This window comes from Anolis sagrei, chromosome 1 (genome assembly GCF_037176765.1).
Source record: "Anolis sagrei isolate rAnoSag1 chromosome 1, rAnoSag1.mat, whole genome shotgun sequence".
In the NCBI taxonomy this organism is placed as follows: Eukaryota; Metazoa; Chordata; class Lepidosauria; order Squamata; family Dactyloidae; genus Anolis; species Anolis sagrei.
In genome coordinates this window covers 3212415-3232225 of record NC_090021.1, presented here as the reverse complement: position 1 = coordinate 3232225, position 19811 = coordinate 3212415, and the positions used below count along the sequence as shown (strand labels likewise).

Here is a 19811-nt window from a genome sequence, read left to right as displayed (position 1 = left end):
ACGACATCCTCCATACAGTCCAGAATTAGCACCGTCTGACTTCCATCTGTTCCCGATAATGAAAGAAGATCTGCGGGGACATCATTATGCTTCTGATGAAGACGTTGAGAGAACTGTGAGACGCTGGTTGTGGAAACAGAGTGTCGACTTCTTCTGTGACGGCTTCAGAAAACATGTTCATCGTTGGCAGAAATGTATCCAATTGTCTGATGATTATGTGAGAAAGTGAATAGTGGTAGTTAAAGAGCACATTCTAAGGATTATTTCTGCATTTGATTCATTAAAATATTCCCATCCAAACCCAAGTAACGAAGGTGGAGGCATTACTTTTCATTCAACCCTCATAGATCCTTGAATAGATATAGCTGTTTTAAGACCCGGAAACTGTGGGTGCAGAGAGTGAACTGTAATAACAATGCCAACAGGAATCTCATCCTCCTGATCCTTTCCTTTTGCCTTTCTCCCAGTCTCACGATTGCATTGTAGTCTCAGAGACCCCCTTCACCCATTAGCAGTGGTCTTTAAGGACTTCGGCCATTACAGCCACGGCCTCCTCGTTCATCGGGCAAGGGTAGAAGCCACTTTCGAGAGTGTAGCGAGCGTGGAGGGTGCGCACCACGGCTGGGTGATGCGCCTGCTTCTTGGTGTCCACGGGGGAGGTGCTCTCCTTCGGTTTGTGATGCAGCATCACCAAGACGGCCTTCGGCTCACCTGGAAAGAGAATCAGAAGCGGTTCTGAAGGCAGAAGGGGTTGGACTGGATGGCCTTTGGGGTTCCCTCCCAACCCTAGGATTCTATGAACAGAATGACCTGCATTGTCGAAGGCTTTCATGGCTGGAATCACTAAGTTCTTGTGGGTTTTTTCGGGCTATAGGGCCATGTTCTAGAGGCATTTCTCCTGACATTTCGCCTGCATCTATGGCAAGCATCCTCAGAGGTAGTGAGGTCTGTTGGAATTAGGACAATGGGTTTATATATCTGTGGAATGGCTGGTGTGGGGCAAAGAGCTCTTCTCTGCTGGAGCTAGGTGTGAATGTTTCAACTGACCACCTTCATTAGCATTTGAAGGCCTGGCTGAGCCTGGGAAAATCTTTTGTTCAGAGGTGTTAAGATGTGCCTGGTTGTTTCCTCTCTGCTGTTTTTGCTGTTGTAACAACCAGGCACATCTTAACACCTCTCAACAAAAGATTTTCCCAGGCTCAGCCAGGCCTTCAAATGCTAATGAAGGTGGTTGAGCCTGGGAAAATCTTTTGTTGAGAGGTGTTAAGATGTGCCTGGTTGTTACAACAGCAAACAGACCTCACTACCTCTGAGGATGCTTGCCATAGATGCAGGCGAAACGTCAAGAGAAATGCCTCTAGAACATGGCCCTATAGCCCGAAAAAACCCACAAGAACTTAGAATGAACTGCCTTTTGCACTGCCTTCCATACAATTTCAACAGAAAGGAGGAAACCATGAAAATGAACAAAATCTGGCTACCAGTATTAAAAAACTCTAAAATTATAACAACAAAACAACAGAGAGGTAACAATCAGGGACCCCTAATCACCTCTCAAAAAAAGATTGCTCCAGGCACTGTCAGGCCATTATATGCTAATCAAGGTGGTCAGTTGAAACATTCACACCTAGCTTCAGCAGACAAAAGTCCTTTGTCCCACCCTGGTCATTCCACAGATATATAAACCCACTTTCCCAGTTCCAACAGACCTCACTACCTCTGAGGATGCTTGTCATAGATGCAGGCAAAACATCAGGAGAGAATGCCTCTAGAACATGGCCATATAGCCCGAAAAAACCTACAACAACCCAGTAAAATCATAATTTTAGTATAATTAATATAATTGTTGTACTCCAGGACAGGAAAAGCTTTAAACACATGTGGAATAGGGGAAACAATCCTTTTATTGAAGATAATTAAAAAGCAGCAAGTAAAAAAGCCTTTTAAGAAATAGGTAAATCCAATTAGATAAGAATATAAGTGGGGGCAAAAATAGTCCAGGGTAAAGTTCAGCAAAGTCCATGAAAGCAAAGTCCACATGACTCTAATACAATCCAGAAAATCAGGAATACATTGATCCAAGGTTTGGGTAAGCAATCATGAACTCCAGGAATCAAAACCATGAAATATGAATCTTTAAAGCAAGGCTTTCATGAACAAGGACAAGAACTTGGCGTGATTCCAAACGATGCTTCATCTGACTACACATCCCAAACTTGAGACTTTTATCCCCTCGTTAGCTAGGTCACTAGCGGTCAGAAATTGGTTTCTCTTTAATTGAAGCTTTGTTATTGTTTTCTGTCAAAGCCATTGCTCGGCTCTCCTGTTTTGATTTATCTCTTCTCGTCTATCTCTGCGCTCGTTATCTACTTGCTCATTAACTTTTGCAGCTAGGCCAGATGCCTGGCTATTTTCATGTTCTCTCTCATGAGAACTCTCTGGTAACAATTCAGAAAGCACGCCATCATCCCCACACACCTCAGGGACATTCTCATGGGAAACTGCAGGGATCTCCTGGTCATTCTCTGCATCAATATCACTGACCAAACCGTTGCCATCTTGAAACTCATCTTGAACCTCATTAACATCATTCCCCACATCCAAAATCCCCTGATCCTGAAACACAGTCACAGTCTGAACTCCAACAATAATAGCCACCAACATCCTTGTCCTTTATGTCCTTTTCCATCCAATAATGAGATGCCTGGCAGGTAGCAGCATCCTGAAAGCACTACATATTCCAAGACTTGGACAGAGCGCCAGGGATTGCGGGGTCCCCCTTCCCCCCTTTGCAGTGGTCTTCCGAGACTTTGGCCACAATGGCCACGGCCTCCTCATTCATTGGGCAGGCATCGAAGCCATCTTCAATGTTGCATCCCAGATCAGGAAACGAGACCATAAGATTAAATCCACCACACTGGACTGTAGGAAAAACAATCCTTTTTTATTGATGAAAAATTGGTTACAAAAGAAAGGCAAATGCAAAGTCAAAAAGCCACAATAGAAACACAGCAGTCAGGAAAATCTCTGAGCTTGAGCAAAATTCCAAAAACCAGAATACAAAAACCAGGAACCTGTTAGCGTCTCACTAACCATGTACTTGAAAACTAGAAGCCTCTGGGCTTACCGGCCATGGAACACAGGAATTCTGCCAAGGCACAGCCGCAGTCCAAAACGTTGCTTGATCTAACGAGACACCCGGAAGGAGGCCCCTTAAGCCAAAGAAACTATTCCTTGAAACGCCCCTTGACTTTGAAGCCTGGGCCTGTCTCTCCTGTAATCTATTTGACCTTCGTAGAAACTGTGAATCACTCCTGTCTCTAGCTATCTGTTCCTTTTGGTCCTCATTAAAAACACCCAGGTGTGATTTCCTCTGGAGAGCTATCACGGCTGGATTCCAAAACATTTTCATCCGGCTGTTCAGTTTCACTTTCCTCGCCACTGACCTCAGCATCAACAACAGTTTCAACACTGTCAGGGAGAGATACCTGTTCAGTGGCTTGCTCAGTTGGAAATACAATCAGAGAATCAGGTTCACACAGAGATTGGGGCTCAGGTTCACACAGAGCAGGCTGAAGCCCAACACTCAAGGGTGTAGAGAGCATGGAGAAGGGTGTAGAGAGCATGGAGGGTGTGCACCTTAATGGCAGATTGGGTGGCCCTGGCAGTCTCTTCTAGGAGAGGTTGGCAGGAAAACAGGTCTTTCCACTTTCCATATGCTTTACGCACACTGGGACCAGCAGGTGAAGCAGGCTTATTTGATCTTTTTTGCTCCAACTTGCTGTTTGTGCATGCTCAGAAGAGAAACTGAAAGAGGTTGCTGCTTGCACTACAGGCCGTCCCTGAGTCACAACCACCCGACTTACAAACAGCTTCAAGTTAAGAATGGGGCGGAGACAACAGGAACTGAGAGGAATTTCCCCCTTGGAAGGAAGAAAGGAAACCCACTCCTGGAAAAAGGAGTCTCCACTGAAGCTGTACCTCCTGTTCTTGTTTCCACAACAGGTTTGCTAAGGAACCCCTGGTAGCGCAGTGGGTTGAACCCCTGTGCCAGCAGGACTGAAGACCGACAGGTTGCAGCTTCAAATCCGGGGAAAGTGTGGGTGAGCTCCCTTTATCAGTTCCAGCTCCTTATGTGGGGACATGTGAAAAGCCTCCCACAAGGATGGTAAAAACATCAAAACATCCGGGTGTCCCCTGGGCAATGTCCTTGCAGACGGCCAATTCTCTCACACCAGAAGTGACTTGCAGTTTCTCAAGTCGCTTCTGACATGACCAAAAAAAAAGTTTGCTGCAGATCCGCGGCCGAAACCTAACACCCTAAGTTTGTTTCTCCTGATACCCAAAGTCTGGCCCTCCTGAGGCCAAGGCTGCAACTCAAAGGCACCCAGTTAGTCACCCCAAGGAGGAAATGCAAAAGAGTTGGCTATGTGTGGAAGGACTTTGCACAAAGGAGAGGCTTGGTTCACTGCAACACGACTGGACTTACTGCCAAGACCCTTGAGAGCGTTGGTCATGTCACTGCCCACTGAGGAAGCCACCGGGCAGAAGACCAGCAGGAAGTGACCAGAGACCTCTCGGTACTTCTCCGTCTTGAGGTTAATACGATGATGAGAAAGATGGTCAGAGAGCTTCTTTAAGAACTGTGCTTCACAGTTACCAGTCTTCCCAGTGACAAGCACCTGGATATGGAAATCTGGGAAAGAGAAGAGGGACAAAGCTCTCTTGAGTTACACCTAGACTGCACTTTGGAGACATCACCTTCCTCGGAGTCTTGAGAAAGAGTGTCTCACAGGAGTCCCCCAGCTCAGTGTAACTCTGAACCCTGGACCCTCAGCTGCCCAGGTATCACTCCAAAGCAGATCTCAAGCAGGAAGAGTCTGGAAGTACTCCCAAGGGGCCTTGCAGTGTTCTTGGGGACAAAAGGAAGGAGCAGCTGCCTATGGGTCTGATGGGGCTCCTTAAAGCCAACTTGATGGCAATGAGATCTACCAATTCCTGACCACCAATGGCCCCAAGGTCCAGCCTATTACACAGGGCAGACTATGGGCGCTTCTACACTGTAGAATAAATGTAACTTGACACCATTGAATTGTCACAGCTCCAAGGTATGGAACCCAGGAGGGAGTTGTAGCTGCTTTGAGTCATATTTTGAGAGGAAAGAGGGGTCATAGAATCATGGAAAAGATCCTATGGGCCATCCAGTCCAACCCTTCTGCCGGGCAGGGAAAGCAGAATCAAAGCACCCCCAAGAGATGGCCATCCAACCTCCGTTCAAAAGCCTCCAAGGAAGGACCTTCCAGTGGACTCACCTTTGGACAGCTATTTTTACAATGAGGAAGTCCTTCTTAATCTTCAGGGGGAACCTCCTTTCCTGTAATTTGAACCCATGGCTCTGAGTCCCAGTCTCCAGGGCTGCAGAATCCTAGAGTTGGAAGAGACCTCATGGGCCATCCAGTCCAACCCCATTCTGCCAAGAAGCAGGAATATTGCATTCAAAGCACCCCTGACAGATGGCCATCCAGCCTCTGTTTAAAAGCTTCCAAAGAGGGAGCCTCTCGGTTTGTCAATATCTAATCATCAGAGGCGGCCCTAGGTAATTTTCAACGGTATAAGCAAACAGTATTTTGCCCCCCCCCCCCCCAACCAATCACTGATATATATTTTCTGTTTGTTGTGGGAGTTCTGTGTGCCATATTTGGTTCAATTCCATAATTGGTGGAGTTCAGAATGCTCTTTGATTGTAGGTGAACTATACAAGCTGGAATGTGTCCAGAGGAAGGCAACTAAAATGATCAAGGGTCTGGAGAACAAGCCCTATGAGGAGCGGCTTAGGGAACTGGGCATGTTTAGCCTGAAGAAGAGAAGGCTGAGAGGAGATATGATAGCCATGTATAAATATGTGAGAGGAAGCCACAGGGAGGAGGAGGGAGCAAGCTTGTTTTCTGCTTCCTTGGAGACTAGGACGCGGAGCAATGGCTTCAAACTACAAGAGAGGAGATTCCATCTGAACATTAGGAAGAACTTCCTGACTGTGAGAGCCGTTCAGCAGTGGAACTCTCTGCCCCGGAGGGAGTGTGATGGAGGCTCCTTCTTTGGAAGCTTTTAAGCATAGGCTGGATGGCCATCTGTCAGGGGTGATTTGAATGCAATATTCATGCTTCTTGGCAGAATGGGGTTGGACTGGATGGCCCAGGAGGTCTCTTCCAACTCTTTGATTCTATGATTCTATGATTCTATCCCAGTAACTACACTTGCCGCACTTGCTCCCTTGCCTGGCCCGCTTTGGGTCCGGAGGCGTGCCTGAAGACCCGGCGTGTGCACCAAAAGTCACCTCTTCTCCTGACTTTCTCCTCAGGCATTGGGACCAAGAGAGAGAGAGAGAGAGAGAGGTGGAGATGCTCACCTTTCCTGAAGTTAGGCGCAAAAACAAAGGAGGGAGCGGAGGTGGGAGATACCTCCAGCCGGAGGGGCTCTCTCTCTCTCTCTCTCTTGGTCCCAATGGCTGAAGAGAAAGTCAGGAGAAGAGGCGACTTTTGGTGCGCACGCTGGGGTCTTCAGACACGCCTCCGGACGCAAAGCGAGCCAGGCGTGGCAGCTCCGCCCCTTGGCCCACCCGCGGATTGGGGAGAGGAGAGAAGGCGGGTGGAGCGCCGGGGGATCAGGAAAGGAAGCCGGTCATGGGGAAAGGATCAAATGCGGAGAACGATTGAGCGCCGGCTCTGCTCGCGCACCCGGTGGCCAGGCGGAGCAGGAATGAGAGGGACAAGGCGAGGCTCAAGGGCCCGGCCCCTTTGGGAAGAGGATCGCCCGGCAGCGAGGCAAGGAAGCCGTGGCTCCCCCCGGACTGCTAGGGCTGTTGTGAGCTGAGGGGGCGCTCCTCAAGTGACGGTCGAGGGGCATTTACAGAGGCACCTCTGCGCCCCTGGCAAAAAAAAGTGTTCTGCGACCGCTTACTTCGCATAATGGACGGGCCGCCCTTGTTAATCATGCACCAGTGCATCAAGCAGAAAATGCTAAGGACAGACCTGTAGCGAGGGGGTGGTTTTAGGGGTTCAACCCTCCCCCCCGAAATGTTTCAGATTTTTTTTTAAAAACCTGGTTTACTCATGAATTTTAACTGGTTAAACAAATCTGAGATGCAAAAAATTAAGAGTCCCTCCAGAATTGCAAGCACTATCTCAAGCAAATATTGACAATTTATTCACACTGTTATTACTTGCAGCAAGAGCCGATGTAGTGAAGCAACCAAGTTGGGTGTGTGTGTGTTGAATGCTCTCATTAAGGAGGCCAGACTTGGTGGAGGTGGTTGACAGGGGCGGAGCTGCAGGCTATGGAAGAATGCTCTGCCCCTGCTGTGGTCTTTGCTACAGCGTGAGCTAGGAGGCAGGTTTCAGACCCCCCCCCCTGCAAAATTTTCAAACCCCCCCCGCAAAATTTTCAACCCCTCCCGAATTTTTTTTCTGGCTACGGCCCTGGCTAAGGACTGTGTAAGACAATAACTACCAGCATCCCATCACATGGAAACATGGCAGTTGAAGTGGTATCAAACTGCTTTCCTTCTGCTCTTGTTACATCCCGAATAGACTACTGCAACGCTCTCTACGTGGGGTTGCCCTTGAAGACTGTTCGGAAACTTCAACTAGTCCAGCGAGCGGCAGCCAGATTGCTCACCGGGGTGACATACAGGGAGCATACCACCCCCCTGCTATGCCAGCTCCACTGGCTGCCGGTTCAGTTCCGAGCACAATTCAAGGTGCTGGTCTTGACCTATAAAACCCTGTACGGTTCCGGTCCAGTGTATCTGTCCGAACTTATCTCCCGCTACGTCCCACCTCGGAGCTTGAGATCATCTGGGGAGGCCCTGCTCTCAACCCCACCACTCTCACAAGTGAGGCTGGTGGGGATGAGGAGCAGGGCTTTCTCAGTGGTGGCCCCTCGCCTGTGGAACTCACTCCCCGGGGAAATCAGAGCATCACCATCCCTCCTCTCCTTCAGGAGGGAGGGTGAAGACTTGGTTATGGGACCAGGCCTTTGGGCAACCAGGCAATTAAAGACCAGCAGGATTGACGAAATGGTATTAAAAGCGGATCTACGGGACAGCAAACACTGACAATGTAAGGGAGGAATTTAGGTTTGTATTGATTTTATTGATTTTATTGATTTTTTACTGGAATAATGCATGAATGCATGAAGCTGTTAGTAACTGTGAATTTTACTGTAAGTTGTGATGATTGTTGTGATTCTGGCATCTAATCGTGCCTTTACTGTGTAAGCCGGCCTGGGTCCCCTTCGGGGTGAGAAGGGCGGGGTAAAAGAACCCCAGATAAATAAATAAATAAATAATAGATGCAGCCTCTCAGGGGATTCTATTGTGCAAACTGACCCTGGAGCAGCTCTGCAGGATAAGACTGTAATGTGGCACAACCAAACTGCTCCAGTACAGTACAGGGTTAGTCAAAATGAATAGGCCAATAAGAAAATTAATTGTACCCGAATGTATGTTTACTGTAACCAAACCACAGCTACGTAGCGACAGATAAACTATCAAAGTTTTTTTTTGAGCAACACACATGTACGTTAATGCCGCTAGGCGTCGCTAGGAGTCGCTAGGAGTCGCTGTTTTCAAAATGGCGGAATCAGGCAAAGAGAAGGCGTTTTGTGTGATGACATTTGCTAAAACAATGTCAGTAATTACGGTCCAGCGAGAATTTCGAGCCAAGTATGGCAAGGAACCACCTCATCGACATTCCATTGCGAGGTGGGTAAAGCAATTTGAGGAGACGGGCTGCTTATGCAAGGGTAAAACCACAGGACGACTTAAAACAGCGCATATGTGCTGCATTCGATGCCATTACGTCGGATGTGCTGCAACGGATGTGGAATGAACTGGACTATCGCTTGGACGTCTGCCGTGTCACACGGGGCGCCCATATCGAACATCTCTGAAGGTGAGACAAAACTTTGATAATTTATCTGTCGATACGTAGCTGTAGTTTGGTTACAATAAACATACATTCGTCTAAAATTAATTTTCTTATTGGCCTATTCATTTTGACTAACCCTGTACTTTGGATTCCTGCATAGACATATACAAATCCTCCTCCATCTTTTCCCTTCACCTGCCCTGCTGCCATTTCACCCACCTGTTCTAGACCATGGAAGCCTAAAAGGTAGGTGTCCTGTCCTCTGGCTTCTCTTGGCCTCCTGAAGCTCTTGCTGCAGACGCTGATTCTCGGCCTTCAGCCGGGCCATCTCCCAGGGCACTTGGGCTTGCTGCTGGAGCTCCTGCTGCAGCCGCTGAATCTCAGCCTTGAGACAGGCCACTTCTGTCTTATGAGATGCTTGCAGTTGCTTCTTTTCTTGCAACAGGAGCGTCATTCCTCGAAACAGCAAAGTAAAGTCTTCAGCTTCCTGCACCTTGGCTTTGAGAAGTTCCACGGCCACAGGATCTGGGAGCAGGCTCACACTCTGGAAAAGAGGACAAGTCTGCAGGCTTCCAAGCAAGGCAAGTGCGGAAAGGGATCCCTCCAGAGTCAGGGGCTGAATGAGCAGAAACAGGATCCTGGGATTTGTACTTTTCTGGGACAACTGGAGTCATAGAATGCTTGGGTTGGAGGAGACCCCAAAGGCCATCTAGCCCACCCTTTTTTGCCAGGGAGGAAGACACAACAGAAACCCTCCCGACAGACACCCACTCAGCCTCTGTTTCTAAACCTCCAGGGAAGGAGACTCCATTGGACTCCTAGATAGCTTTTCACTAGAGGCAAGATGGCCATCTGTCGGGAGGGCACCAATTGTGTCTTCCTGCCCTTGGGAGACCTTTCCAATGTAAAGGATTGTGCCCTGCCTTGGAGTCAAATGGAGTCTTTTTCTATCTCCAGAAGTTTTTAAGCAGAAAATCTGTCTGGACTGATTTAAGATGCCTTCCTGAGTGACAGCAGGGGTTGGGCTAGATGGCCTTTGAGGTCCCTTCCACCACTAGGATTCTATGCCTAGCAAAAGGTGCCCAAAGAGCCCTTAGGAGTCTGCCCGGTGCACCCATTTGTCAACCCCACATCAAATCATCCGGGCATCCTCTGGGCAACGTCCTTGCAGATGGCCAATTCTCTCACACCAGAAGCGACTTGCAGTTTCTCAAGTTGCTCCTGACACGACAAAAACAAGACAAAACACCCATTTGTGGCATGGGATGGAAGGGGACGTACTCACCTTGAATGTGCAATTTATTATTATTATTATTATTATTATTATTATTATTATGTCAGGAGCGATTTGAGAGACTGCAAGTCGCTTCTGGTGTGTGAGAATTGGCCGTCTGCAAGGACATTGCCCAGGGGATGCCTGGATGATTTGATGTTTTTATCATCCTTCTGGGAGGCTTCTCTCATGTCCCCGCATGAGGAGCTGGAGCTGGTAGAGGGAGCTCATCCACCTCTCCCCGGATTTGAACCTGTGACCTGTCGGTCTTCAGTCCTGCCGGCTCAGGGCTTTAACCCATTGTGCCATCGAGGGCTCCGAGCAATGAAGATTTTGAACGATAACGTCCTTGGACATTCCATCTACGTCTGAACCGGCTCTGCTTCCAGATTCCTTAAACCAGTCGTTGTCAACCTATGGGTCCCCAGATGTTTTGGCCTTCAACTCCCAGAAATCCTAACAGCTGGTAAACTGGCTGGGATTTCTGGGAGTTGTAGGTCAAAACACCTGGGGACCCACAGGTTGAGAACCACTGCCTTAAAAGGAGCAGTGCCTTTGAAGACGGTCCAGAAGCTTCAACTAGTCCAATGAACGGCAGCCAGGTTGCTAACAGGAGCAGCTCTCAGGGAGCATACAACTAGGAAAAAGGGTTTATATATCTGCGGAATGACCAGGGTGGGGCAAAGAACTCTTGCCTGTTGGAGCAAGGTGTGAATTGTTTGATTAGCATTTGGTGGCCTGGCAGTTCTTTGGTTTGGCTTGATAACAACCACCATATCAGACTACACAGAGAAGCCATTGAAATCCACAAGAAGCATGTGGACAATTTCAACAGAAAGGAGATAATCATGAAAATGAACAAAATCTGGCTACCGGTATTAAAAAAATTACAACAGCAAAACAGCAGAGAGGAAACAATCAAGGACATCTAATCACCTCTCAACAAAAGATTGCCCCAGGCACAGCCAGGCCATCATATGCTAATCCAGGTGGTCAGTTGAAACATTCACATCTCGCTCCAACAGACAAGGGTTCTTTGTCCCACCCTGGTCATTCCACAGATATATAAACCCATTTTCCTAGTTTCAACAGACCTCACTACCTCTGAGGATGCTTGCCATAGATGCAGGTGAAATGTCAGGAGAGAATGCCTCTAGAACATGGCCATATAGCCCGAAAAAACCTACAACAACCCTTTCACACCTAACTCCAGCAGACAAGAGTCCTTTGTCCCACCCTGGTCATTCCACAGATATATAAACCCATTTTCCTAATTTCAACAGACCTCACTACCTCTGAGGATGCTTGCCATAGATGCAGGCGAAATGTCAGGAGAGAATGCCTCTAGAACATGGCCATATAGCCCGAAAAAACAACCCAAACATTACATTTTTATTGTTATAGTTTTGTTGTTATGTAAAAGATGCAGCACTGAATTTTTGCCGTAATTTGTAAGCCGTTCCGAGTCTCCTTCAGGGTGGGAAGAGTGGGGTATAAATGGAGTAAATAAATAAATATACCTTTGGTTATTTTACATTGCTATATATGTATTGGTTGTTGTATTGAGGCACTGAACATTTGCTTGTTTGTTTCTCGGAATCTGCCCTGAGTCCCCTCAGGGAGATACATAGGGTGGAATATAAACAAAGGCTATTATTATTATTATTATTATTATTATTATTATTATTATTATTTGAAACACAGCAAAATGAGTCCACAGCAGACACTTTTCTGGCTGTTGTATTGGATCACATGTCGGACACTTCCCAAGTGTCTAGGACTGTGTGATGTATCGGCGAATAATGCGTGCAGATCCAAGTAAGGTGGCCTTCTGCAGCTGGCAGATGGTAATTTTGTCAGCCTGATTGTGTTTAAGTGCAAGCCAAGGTTTTTAGGCATTGTACCCAGTGTGCCAATCACCACTGGGACCCCCTTGACTGGCTTGTGCCAGAGTCTTTGCAGTTCGATCTTTAAATCCTCATATCATCTCAGCTTTTCCAGTTGTTTTTCTGCAATCCTGCGGTCATCTAGAATTGCAACATCGGCAATCCATACGTTGGGTTGTTGTAGGTTTTTTGGGGCTATATGGCCACGTTCTAAAGGCATTTTCTCCTGACGTTTTGCCTGCATCTATGGCAAGCATCCTCAGAGGTTGTGAGGTCTGTTAGAACTAGGGGAAAGGGTTTATATATCTGTGGAATTACTAGGGTGGGGCAAAGAACCCTTGTCTTCTGGAGCTAGGTGTGAATGTTTCAACTGATCAGCTTGATTAGCACCTTGATTAGCAGCTGGGCATGTTTAGCCTGAAGAAGAGAAGGCTGAGAGGGGATATGATAGCCATGTATAAATATGTGAGAGGAAGCCACAGGGAGGAGGAGGGAGCAAGCTTGTTTTCTGCTTCCCTGGAGATTAGGACACAACGGAACAATGGCTTCAAACTACAAGAGAGGAGATTCCATCTGAACATGAGGAAGAACTTCCTGACTGTGAGAGCCGTTCAGCAGTGGAACTCTCTGCCCCGGAGTGTGGTGGAGGCTCCTTCTTTGGAAGCTTTGATGCAGAGGCTGGATGGCCATCTGTCAAGGGTGATTTGGATGCAATATTTCTGCTTCTTGGCAGAATCGGGTTGGACTGGATGGCCCATGAGGTCTCTTCCAACTCTTTGATTCTATGATGGCCTGGCAGTGCCTGGAGCAATCTTTTGTTGAGAGGTGATTAGATGTCCTTGTTTGTTTCCTCTCTGTTGTTGTGCTGTTATAATTTTAGAGTTTTTTAATACTGGTAGCCAGATTGTGTTCATTTTCATGGTCTCTTCCTTTCTGTTGAAATTGTCCACATGCTTGTAGATTTCAATGGCTTCTCTGTGTAGTCTGACATGGTGGTTGTTGGTGTGGTCCAGCATTTCTGTGTTCTCAAATCATATGCTGTGTCCAGGTTGGTTCATGAGGTGCTCTGCTATGGCTGACTTCTCTGGTTGAAGGAGTCTGCAGTGCCTTTCATGTTCCTTGAGTCGTGTCTGGGCAATGCTGTTGCATTTGGTGGTCCAAACTTCCATACTTTGTTTTTTAACACGATTGTGAGGTCTGGATATTGTGCTCCAAAACTCTCTCTGTCTGAATTTGGAAGTTGCAGAGTAGTTTGACGTGTTCATTTTCCGTATTTTTATTATTATTATTATTATTATTATTATTATCATCATCATCATCATCACCATCATCATATTTTCATTAAGGAAAGTTTCAAAATTGTTTTCATGAGGAGCATCATCATGCTGATTCCTCTCTGGGCTTCTCCTTTGCTGGCTGGGCTCTGCGCCTGATGGATCCTTAAGAGTTCTAGACCAGGCCTGGACAGAGGCGGCCCTAGGTAATTTTCAAAGGTAAGCAAACAGTATTTTGCCCCCCCCCCCCCCCCCACCAATCATTGATATATATTTTCTGTTCATCGTGGGAGTTCTGTGTGCCATATTTGGGTCAATTCCATCATTGGTGGAGTTCAGAATGCTCTTTGATTGTAGGTGAACTATGCATCCCAGTAACTACAACTCGCGTATGTCAAGGTCTATTTTCTCCCAAGAGCGCCTCAAGAGCGCCCCTGGGCAGAATCAACTATACTGTGAATAAGTTCTTGTGGGTTTTTTTTGGGCTATAGGGCCATGTTCTAGAGCAGGGGTCAGGAACCTTCGGCCCTCCAGGTGTGGTGGACTTCAACTCCCACAATTCCTTGAGGCTCGGCATTCGCCCCAAAGGCTTACCTTGGCCTCAAGGAATTGTGGGAGTTGAAGTCCACCACACCTGGAGGGCCGAAGGTTCCCCATGCCTGTTCTAGAGGCATTTCTCCTGACGTTTCACCTGCATCTATGGCAAGCATCCTCAGAGGCAAGCATCTCACTAGAACATGGCCCTATAGCCCGAAAAAACCCACAAGAACCTAGTGATTCCAGCCATGAAAGCCTTTGACAATATACTGCGAATGCTTACTTTGCGTAATGGGTTGAGCCACCCCTGGGTCTGGGGCAACTTGGGCCCTTCCTCCTTCCCTGCCTCCAGGTGTTTTGGACTCCCTACCTGTTCTTAGGAGTTCTTGTGGGAGTTGAAGTCCAAAACACCTGGAGGGAAGGAGGAAGGGCCCAAGTTGGCCCAGGCCTGGTCTGGTTCCTCCGGGAGGTCTAGTTCTCCTTTGGCTGGAGGACAAGCCAGAGGGCACTGGTTGGGCCCCGCTTTCCCTTTCCTCGCCTCCCTTCCAGGAAATGAGGGGCGAGGGGGCTTCTTCTCCGCCTGGGGTCCTCTCCTCCTTCCAGCCAGGGAACCAAGGAGCTCCTGCTTTGCTCCGCACCTGTTCGGGGGGTCTCTCCTTTCAAGGGCCCCGGGAAGCCCCTGAGCATGGGCAGAGGGCGGGCGGGGCCCCTCCCTTCTACCTCTTCCTCCTCCCGTTCCTCTCGCTCCGTTCCTTACCTCGGCAGGCTCTTCAGGGGAGAGCTCCCCGCTCTTTTTGCCGGGCTCCCGGGGGTCTCCTTCCGACCCCGACCGACCCCAATGAAAGGGGGTCCAATGAGGAGGAGCCCTCTTGTCCGCCGCCTCTGCCATGGCCAGGAAGGGGGCAGGAAAAAGGCACCAGGAGGAGGAGGAGGAGGAAGAAGAGGACTGGACCAATCCTCCCCACCCCGCCCTCTCCCGCTCCCCCCCTCCTTTTACCCTTCTCTCCCTTACTTTACTTACTTACTTACAATCCCTCGTTGTCCGAGTAGGATAATCTTCCAGGGTGGGTCCTAAGTGACTGTGGAGCTCCAATTATTGACCTGCATCTTCTCCCGCATTGAGGCCATTAGTTTCCAGGTGGACGGCGGTCCCGGTCGGGGTTGGCTCAACGCACCTTCCTCTTGGCATGTTTCTCCCTTTCGCCCTCCATTTGTGCCTCTTCCAATTCTGCAGCACTGCTGGTCACAGCTGACCTCCAGCTGGAGCGCTCAAGGGCCAGGGCTTCCCAGTTCTCTCTGGGTGTCTATGCCAGAGTTTTGAAGGTTGGTCTGCAGGTACAACTGCACCAGGAATAGAGGGGTAGCATTACTTCTCTAGATCTAGACACCTGCATCAATAGGAGCCTAGTGTCTAGATCTAGGGAAGCCATGCTACCCCTCTATTCTGCTTTGGTTAGACCACACCTGGAATATTGTGTCCAATTCTGGGCACCACAATTCCAGAGAGAGATTGGCAAGCTGGAATGTGTCCAGAGGAGGGCGACTAAAATGATCAAGGGTCTGGAGAACAAGCCCTATGAGGAGCGGCTTAGGGAACTGGGCATGTTTAGCCTGAAGAAGAGAAGGCTGAGAGGAGACATGATAGCCATGTGTAAATATGTGAGAGGAAGCCACAGGGAGGAGGGAGCAAGCTTGTTTTCTGCTTCCTTGGAGACTAGGATGCATTGGAACCATGGCTTCAAACTACAAGAGAGGAGATTCCATCTGAACACGAGGAAGAATTTCCTGACTGTGAGAGCCATTCAGCAGTGGAACTCTCTGCCCTGGAGTGTGGTGGAGGCTCCTTCTTTGGAAGCTTTTAAACAGAGGCTGGATGACCATCTGTCAGGGGTGATTTGAATGCAATATTCCTGCTTCTTAGCAGAATGGGGTTGGACTGGATGGCCCAAGAGGTCTCTTCAAACTCAAGGATTCTATGATTCTATAGGAGTTCCAATTTTGTTTGCTTTGTATTGAATGTTTGTTATAGTCCTAAGTTTCAGGGACTCGGCAGATAGGTGGCTTCTTTTGGCTGCAATCATAGGGCAAGCCACCTGTCAATTATAGTTAGGTTCCCTGGTCCCGCCCCTTTTTTGGGTTTTTGAAGGGAATAGGAGCCTTTTTGGGTCAGTCCACACAGAGAAGCCTTCCATGCAGGACACAATACCAAGAGCTCCTGTAGAAAGCTTCGTCTTCTACAGCTTGGCCGGGGAGAAAGGTCCCATAACTTGGCCGAGGATCATACAGCCTTACAGCTCCTTTGCTGAGGGACTTCAGCCAGCCATCACCGAAACCTGAACTCCTTTTCCCTTGGAAGTCTACAAAACTCTGCTTGGTAAGGGTCACTCGCGGAAGCCAGACACAGTTGGTACCGGGTGCAGGGGCTCCACGCCAACAGAGGCAAAGACACACTGCCCAGATTAGAAGTTAAGGATTTCCCCATTAGGTAAAATACCAGTCATGAGAGAGCCAATAGACTATTAAGAAAGCCTTGAAGTACCTGTTTGTTTTTATTAATAAAGAACTTTGTTGAACCTTTAAGCAATCTAAAGACTCTGTTTTAAGGAAATCCAAAGGCCTTTAATCTGAGGCAGCCCCGGCGTCCCGTTGGGCACACAGAATTTATGTCCTGTCTACAGTCTTATGCACAGGCACAGCGTGCGACAGCACAGTTGGCTCTGAGCCCATCTTTCAATCTCTTTTCATGTCCACCAACATTGCTGTTCTTGAGTTCAGAATAGAGCAACTGTTGTGGGAGGCGGTGGTCAGGCATCCAGACAACCTGGCCAGTCCAGCAGAGTTGATGGCATAGGACAGTGATGGGCAACCTTTTGAGACTGGTGTGTCAAAGTTTGCCAAAAACCTAAGCATAACTTGGGTGGAGTGTCACTTTGAGGGGGAAAAACCCCATAATTTTGCAATATTTATAGTTTGAATAAGAAAAATGTCTATTCCATGCTGAGTTATGGAGTGAACAATGCTCAAACGTGCAGATGTTAAATTTATAGAGCCATTTACAAATTTAAGGACGGAATTAGATTGGCTCTTATAAGGTGTATTTCTCTGTATGTGGCCACATGTGTCTGCGTGTCATCAAAAATAGCCATGTGTGTCACTGCTGACACGCATGTCATAGGTTCACCGTCATGGGCATAGGAGCATCGCTTCAGTGCTGGTGGTCTTTGCTTCTTCCAGCACACTGACATTTGTCTGCTTGTCTTCCCAAGAGATTTGCAGGATTTTCCGGAGGCAGCGCATTCTAAGAGTTGCATGTGACATTGCATGTTCCAGGAGTTGCATGTGACATTTGTAGACAGTCCATGTTTCGCAGGCGTATAGCAGGGTTGGGAGGGGAATAGCTTTATAAACAAGCCCCTTGGTCTCCCTACGGATGTCCCTGTCCTCAAACACTCTCTGCTTCATTCGGAAAAAAGCTGCACTCGCAGAGCTCAGGTGGTGTTGTATTTCAGTGTCAATGCTGACTTTGGTGGAGAGGTGGCTTCCAAGGGAACGGAAATGGTCCACATTTTCTAATGTTTTCTAATGGTCAGCCGTTTCTCTTCCTATCACTATGTTTTTTTCCCTCCCGTGGATTATAAATGTCATTGGGTTGCTGTGAGTTTTCCGGGCTGTCTGGCCATGTCCCAGTAGGTTGTTGTAGGTATTTCGGGCTATATGGCCATGTTCTGGAGGCATTTTCTCCTTACGTTTCGCCTGCATCTATGGCAAGCTTCATCAGAGGTAGTGAGGTCTGTTGGAAGTAGGAAAATGGGTTTATATTTCTGTGGAATGACCAGGGTGGGACAAGAACTCTTGTCTGCTGTAGCTGGGTGTGAATGTTTCAACTGACCACCTTGATTAGCATTTAATGGCTTGGAAGTGCCTGGGGGAATGTTTTGTTGCGAGGTGATTTGATGTGCCTGATTGTTTACTCTCTGCTGTTTTGCTGTTGTAATTTTTGAGTTTTTTTAATACTGGTAGCCAGATTTTGTGCATTTTCATAGAATCATAGAATCATAGAATCATAGAATCCTAGAATCAAAGAGTTGGAAGAGACCTCATGGGCCATCCAGTCCAACCCCATTCTGCCAAGAAGCAGGAATATTGCATTCAAATCACCCCTGACAAATGGCCATCCAGCCTCTGTTTAAAAGCTTCCAAAGAAGGAGCCTCCACCACACTCCGGGGCAGAGAGTTCCACTGCTGAACGGCTCTCACAGTCAGGAAGTTCTTCCTCGTGTTCAGATGGAATCTCCTCTCTTGTAGTTTGAAGCCATTGTTCCATTGCGTCCTAGTCTCCAGGGAAGCAGAAAACAAGCTTGCTCCCTCCTCCTCCCTGTGGCTTCCTCTCACATATTTATACATGGCTATCATATCTCCTCTCAGCCTTCTCTTCTTCAGGCTAAACATGCCCAGCTCCTTAAGCCACTCCTCATAGGACTTGTTCTCCAGACCTTTGATCATTTGAGTCGCCCTCCTCTGGACACATTCCAGCTTGTCAATATCTCTCTTCAATTGTGGTGCCCAGAATTGGACACAATATTCCAGGTGTGGTCTAACCAAAGCAGAATAGAGGGGTAGCATTACTTCCTTAGATCTAGACACTAGGCTCCTATTGATGCAGGCCAAAATCCCATTGGCTTTTTTTGCCGCCACATCATGGTTTCCTCCTTTCTGTTGAAATTGTCCACATGCTTGTGGATTTCAATGGCTTCTCTGTGTAGTCTGACACGGTGGTTGTGAGAGGAAGAGAAATACAAACCACCTACAGACCCACCAAGAAAATAATAGAATCCTAGAGTTGGAAGAGACCTCCTGGGCCATCCAGTCCAACCCCATTCTGCCAAGAAGCAGGAATATTGCATTCAAAGCACCCCTGACAGATGGCCATCCAGCCTCTGTTTAAAAGCTTCCAACTTGCCAGAAACTTGAAACATAGACCCAACTTGACCAATTTTGAATACTAATTGACTTTGGAGGGAATTTCCTTTGGATGTTGGGAATTATAGTTCACCCACATCCAAAGAACACTTGGATCTGGCCCAGACTTGGCACACATATTCAATATGGCCAACTTTGAATACTGGTAGGGTTTGGGGAAATTTTACATCTTTTTGCTTTTTCATAATATTCAAAACCCAGCAAAGACTACTTGTAATATTTATCCTCACGAAAGACCTATCCTGGGCATTGCTACGTACCTAAGGTACTGTATATTAAGCGGAAAACACCAGTGTTTCATTTGTTCTGGAAATATCCCAAGCCAAAGATGGTTGAATCTGTGGGTACAGAGAGCCCAGCGTAAAATCATAATTTTAGTATAATTAATATAATTTATTATTATTTTTATTATTTGCTTTATTTCTATACCGCATTTTTCAGCCCTTAACAGGCGACTCAATGCGGTTTACATGGTACAATTATCAAACAGTGTCAGTGCAATTAAAACATAATGCAACAAACAGGATCAACAGCATCAATCCACAACAGTTAACAATCAACAAGACAGATCAACAAATCAGACATAACATAACGCCTCAGTTGAAATCAGATCCGTTCTCATAATCCTTGTGCCATTCCTATGTTCCATTTACCATCTTCCTATGATTGGTTGCACTGCTTAACCAAACGCTTGTTCATACAGCCAGGTCTTAACCATTCTCCGAAACGTCAGCAGCGAAGGTGCCTGTCTGATGTCTGCCGGTAGGGCATTCCATAGCCGAGGGGCCACCATTGAGAAGGCCCTGTCTCTCGTCCCCGCCAAGCGCGCCTGTGACGCAGGCGGGATCGAGAGCAGAGCCTCCCCAGACGATCTTAATGTTCTGGTCGGTTCATAGGTGGAGATGCGTTCGGAGAGGTAAGCAGGGCCAGAACC

At 47.6% G+C, this 19811-nt stretch overlaps 1 protein-coding gene across 1 annotated transcript; it reads right to left on the bottom strand.

Annotated features, from left to right (window-relative positions):
- On the bottom strand, positions 1 to 14792 carry LOC132779599 (uncharacterized). Its single transcript, XM_067463190.1, has 4 exons — positions 14655 to 14792; positions 9147 to 9471; positions 4490 to 4696; positions 1 to 711 (listed from the first exon to the last, which is right to left on the bottom strand). The coding sequence occupies exons 1-4, from the start codon at positions 14784 to 14786 to the stop codon at positions 509 to 511; spliced, it is 867 nt and encodes a 288-aa protein (XP_067319291.1). The 5' UTR covers positions 14787 to 14792; the 3' UTR covers positions 1 to 508.
- Positions 14793 to 19811: the final 5019 nt, after the last annotated feature.

What these genes read in the sequence shown, in the direction of transcription:
- LOC132779599 (XM_067463190.1), bottom strand. Translation starts at nt 14,786, where the DNA reads ATGGCAGAGGCGGCGGACAAGAGGGCTCCTCCTCATTGGACCCCCTTT. An exon ending in GCTTCCATGGTCTAGAACAG is followed by an intron (nt 4,697 to 9,146) that starts GTGGGTGAAATG and finishes TCTCTTTCCCAG; the next exon opens with ATTTCCATATCCAGGTGCTT. An exon ending in CGCTCTCAAGGGTCTTGGCA is followed by an intron (nt 712 to 4,489) that starts GTAAGTCCAGTC and finishes TTCTCTTTCCAG; the next exon opens with GTGAGCCGAAGGCCGTCTTG.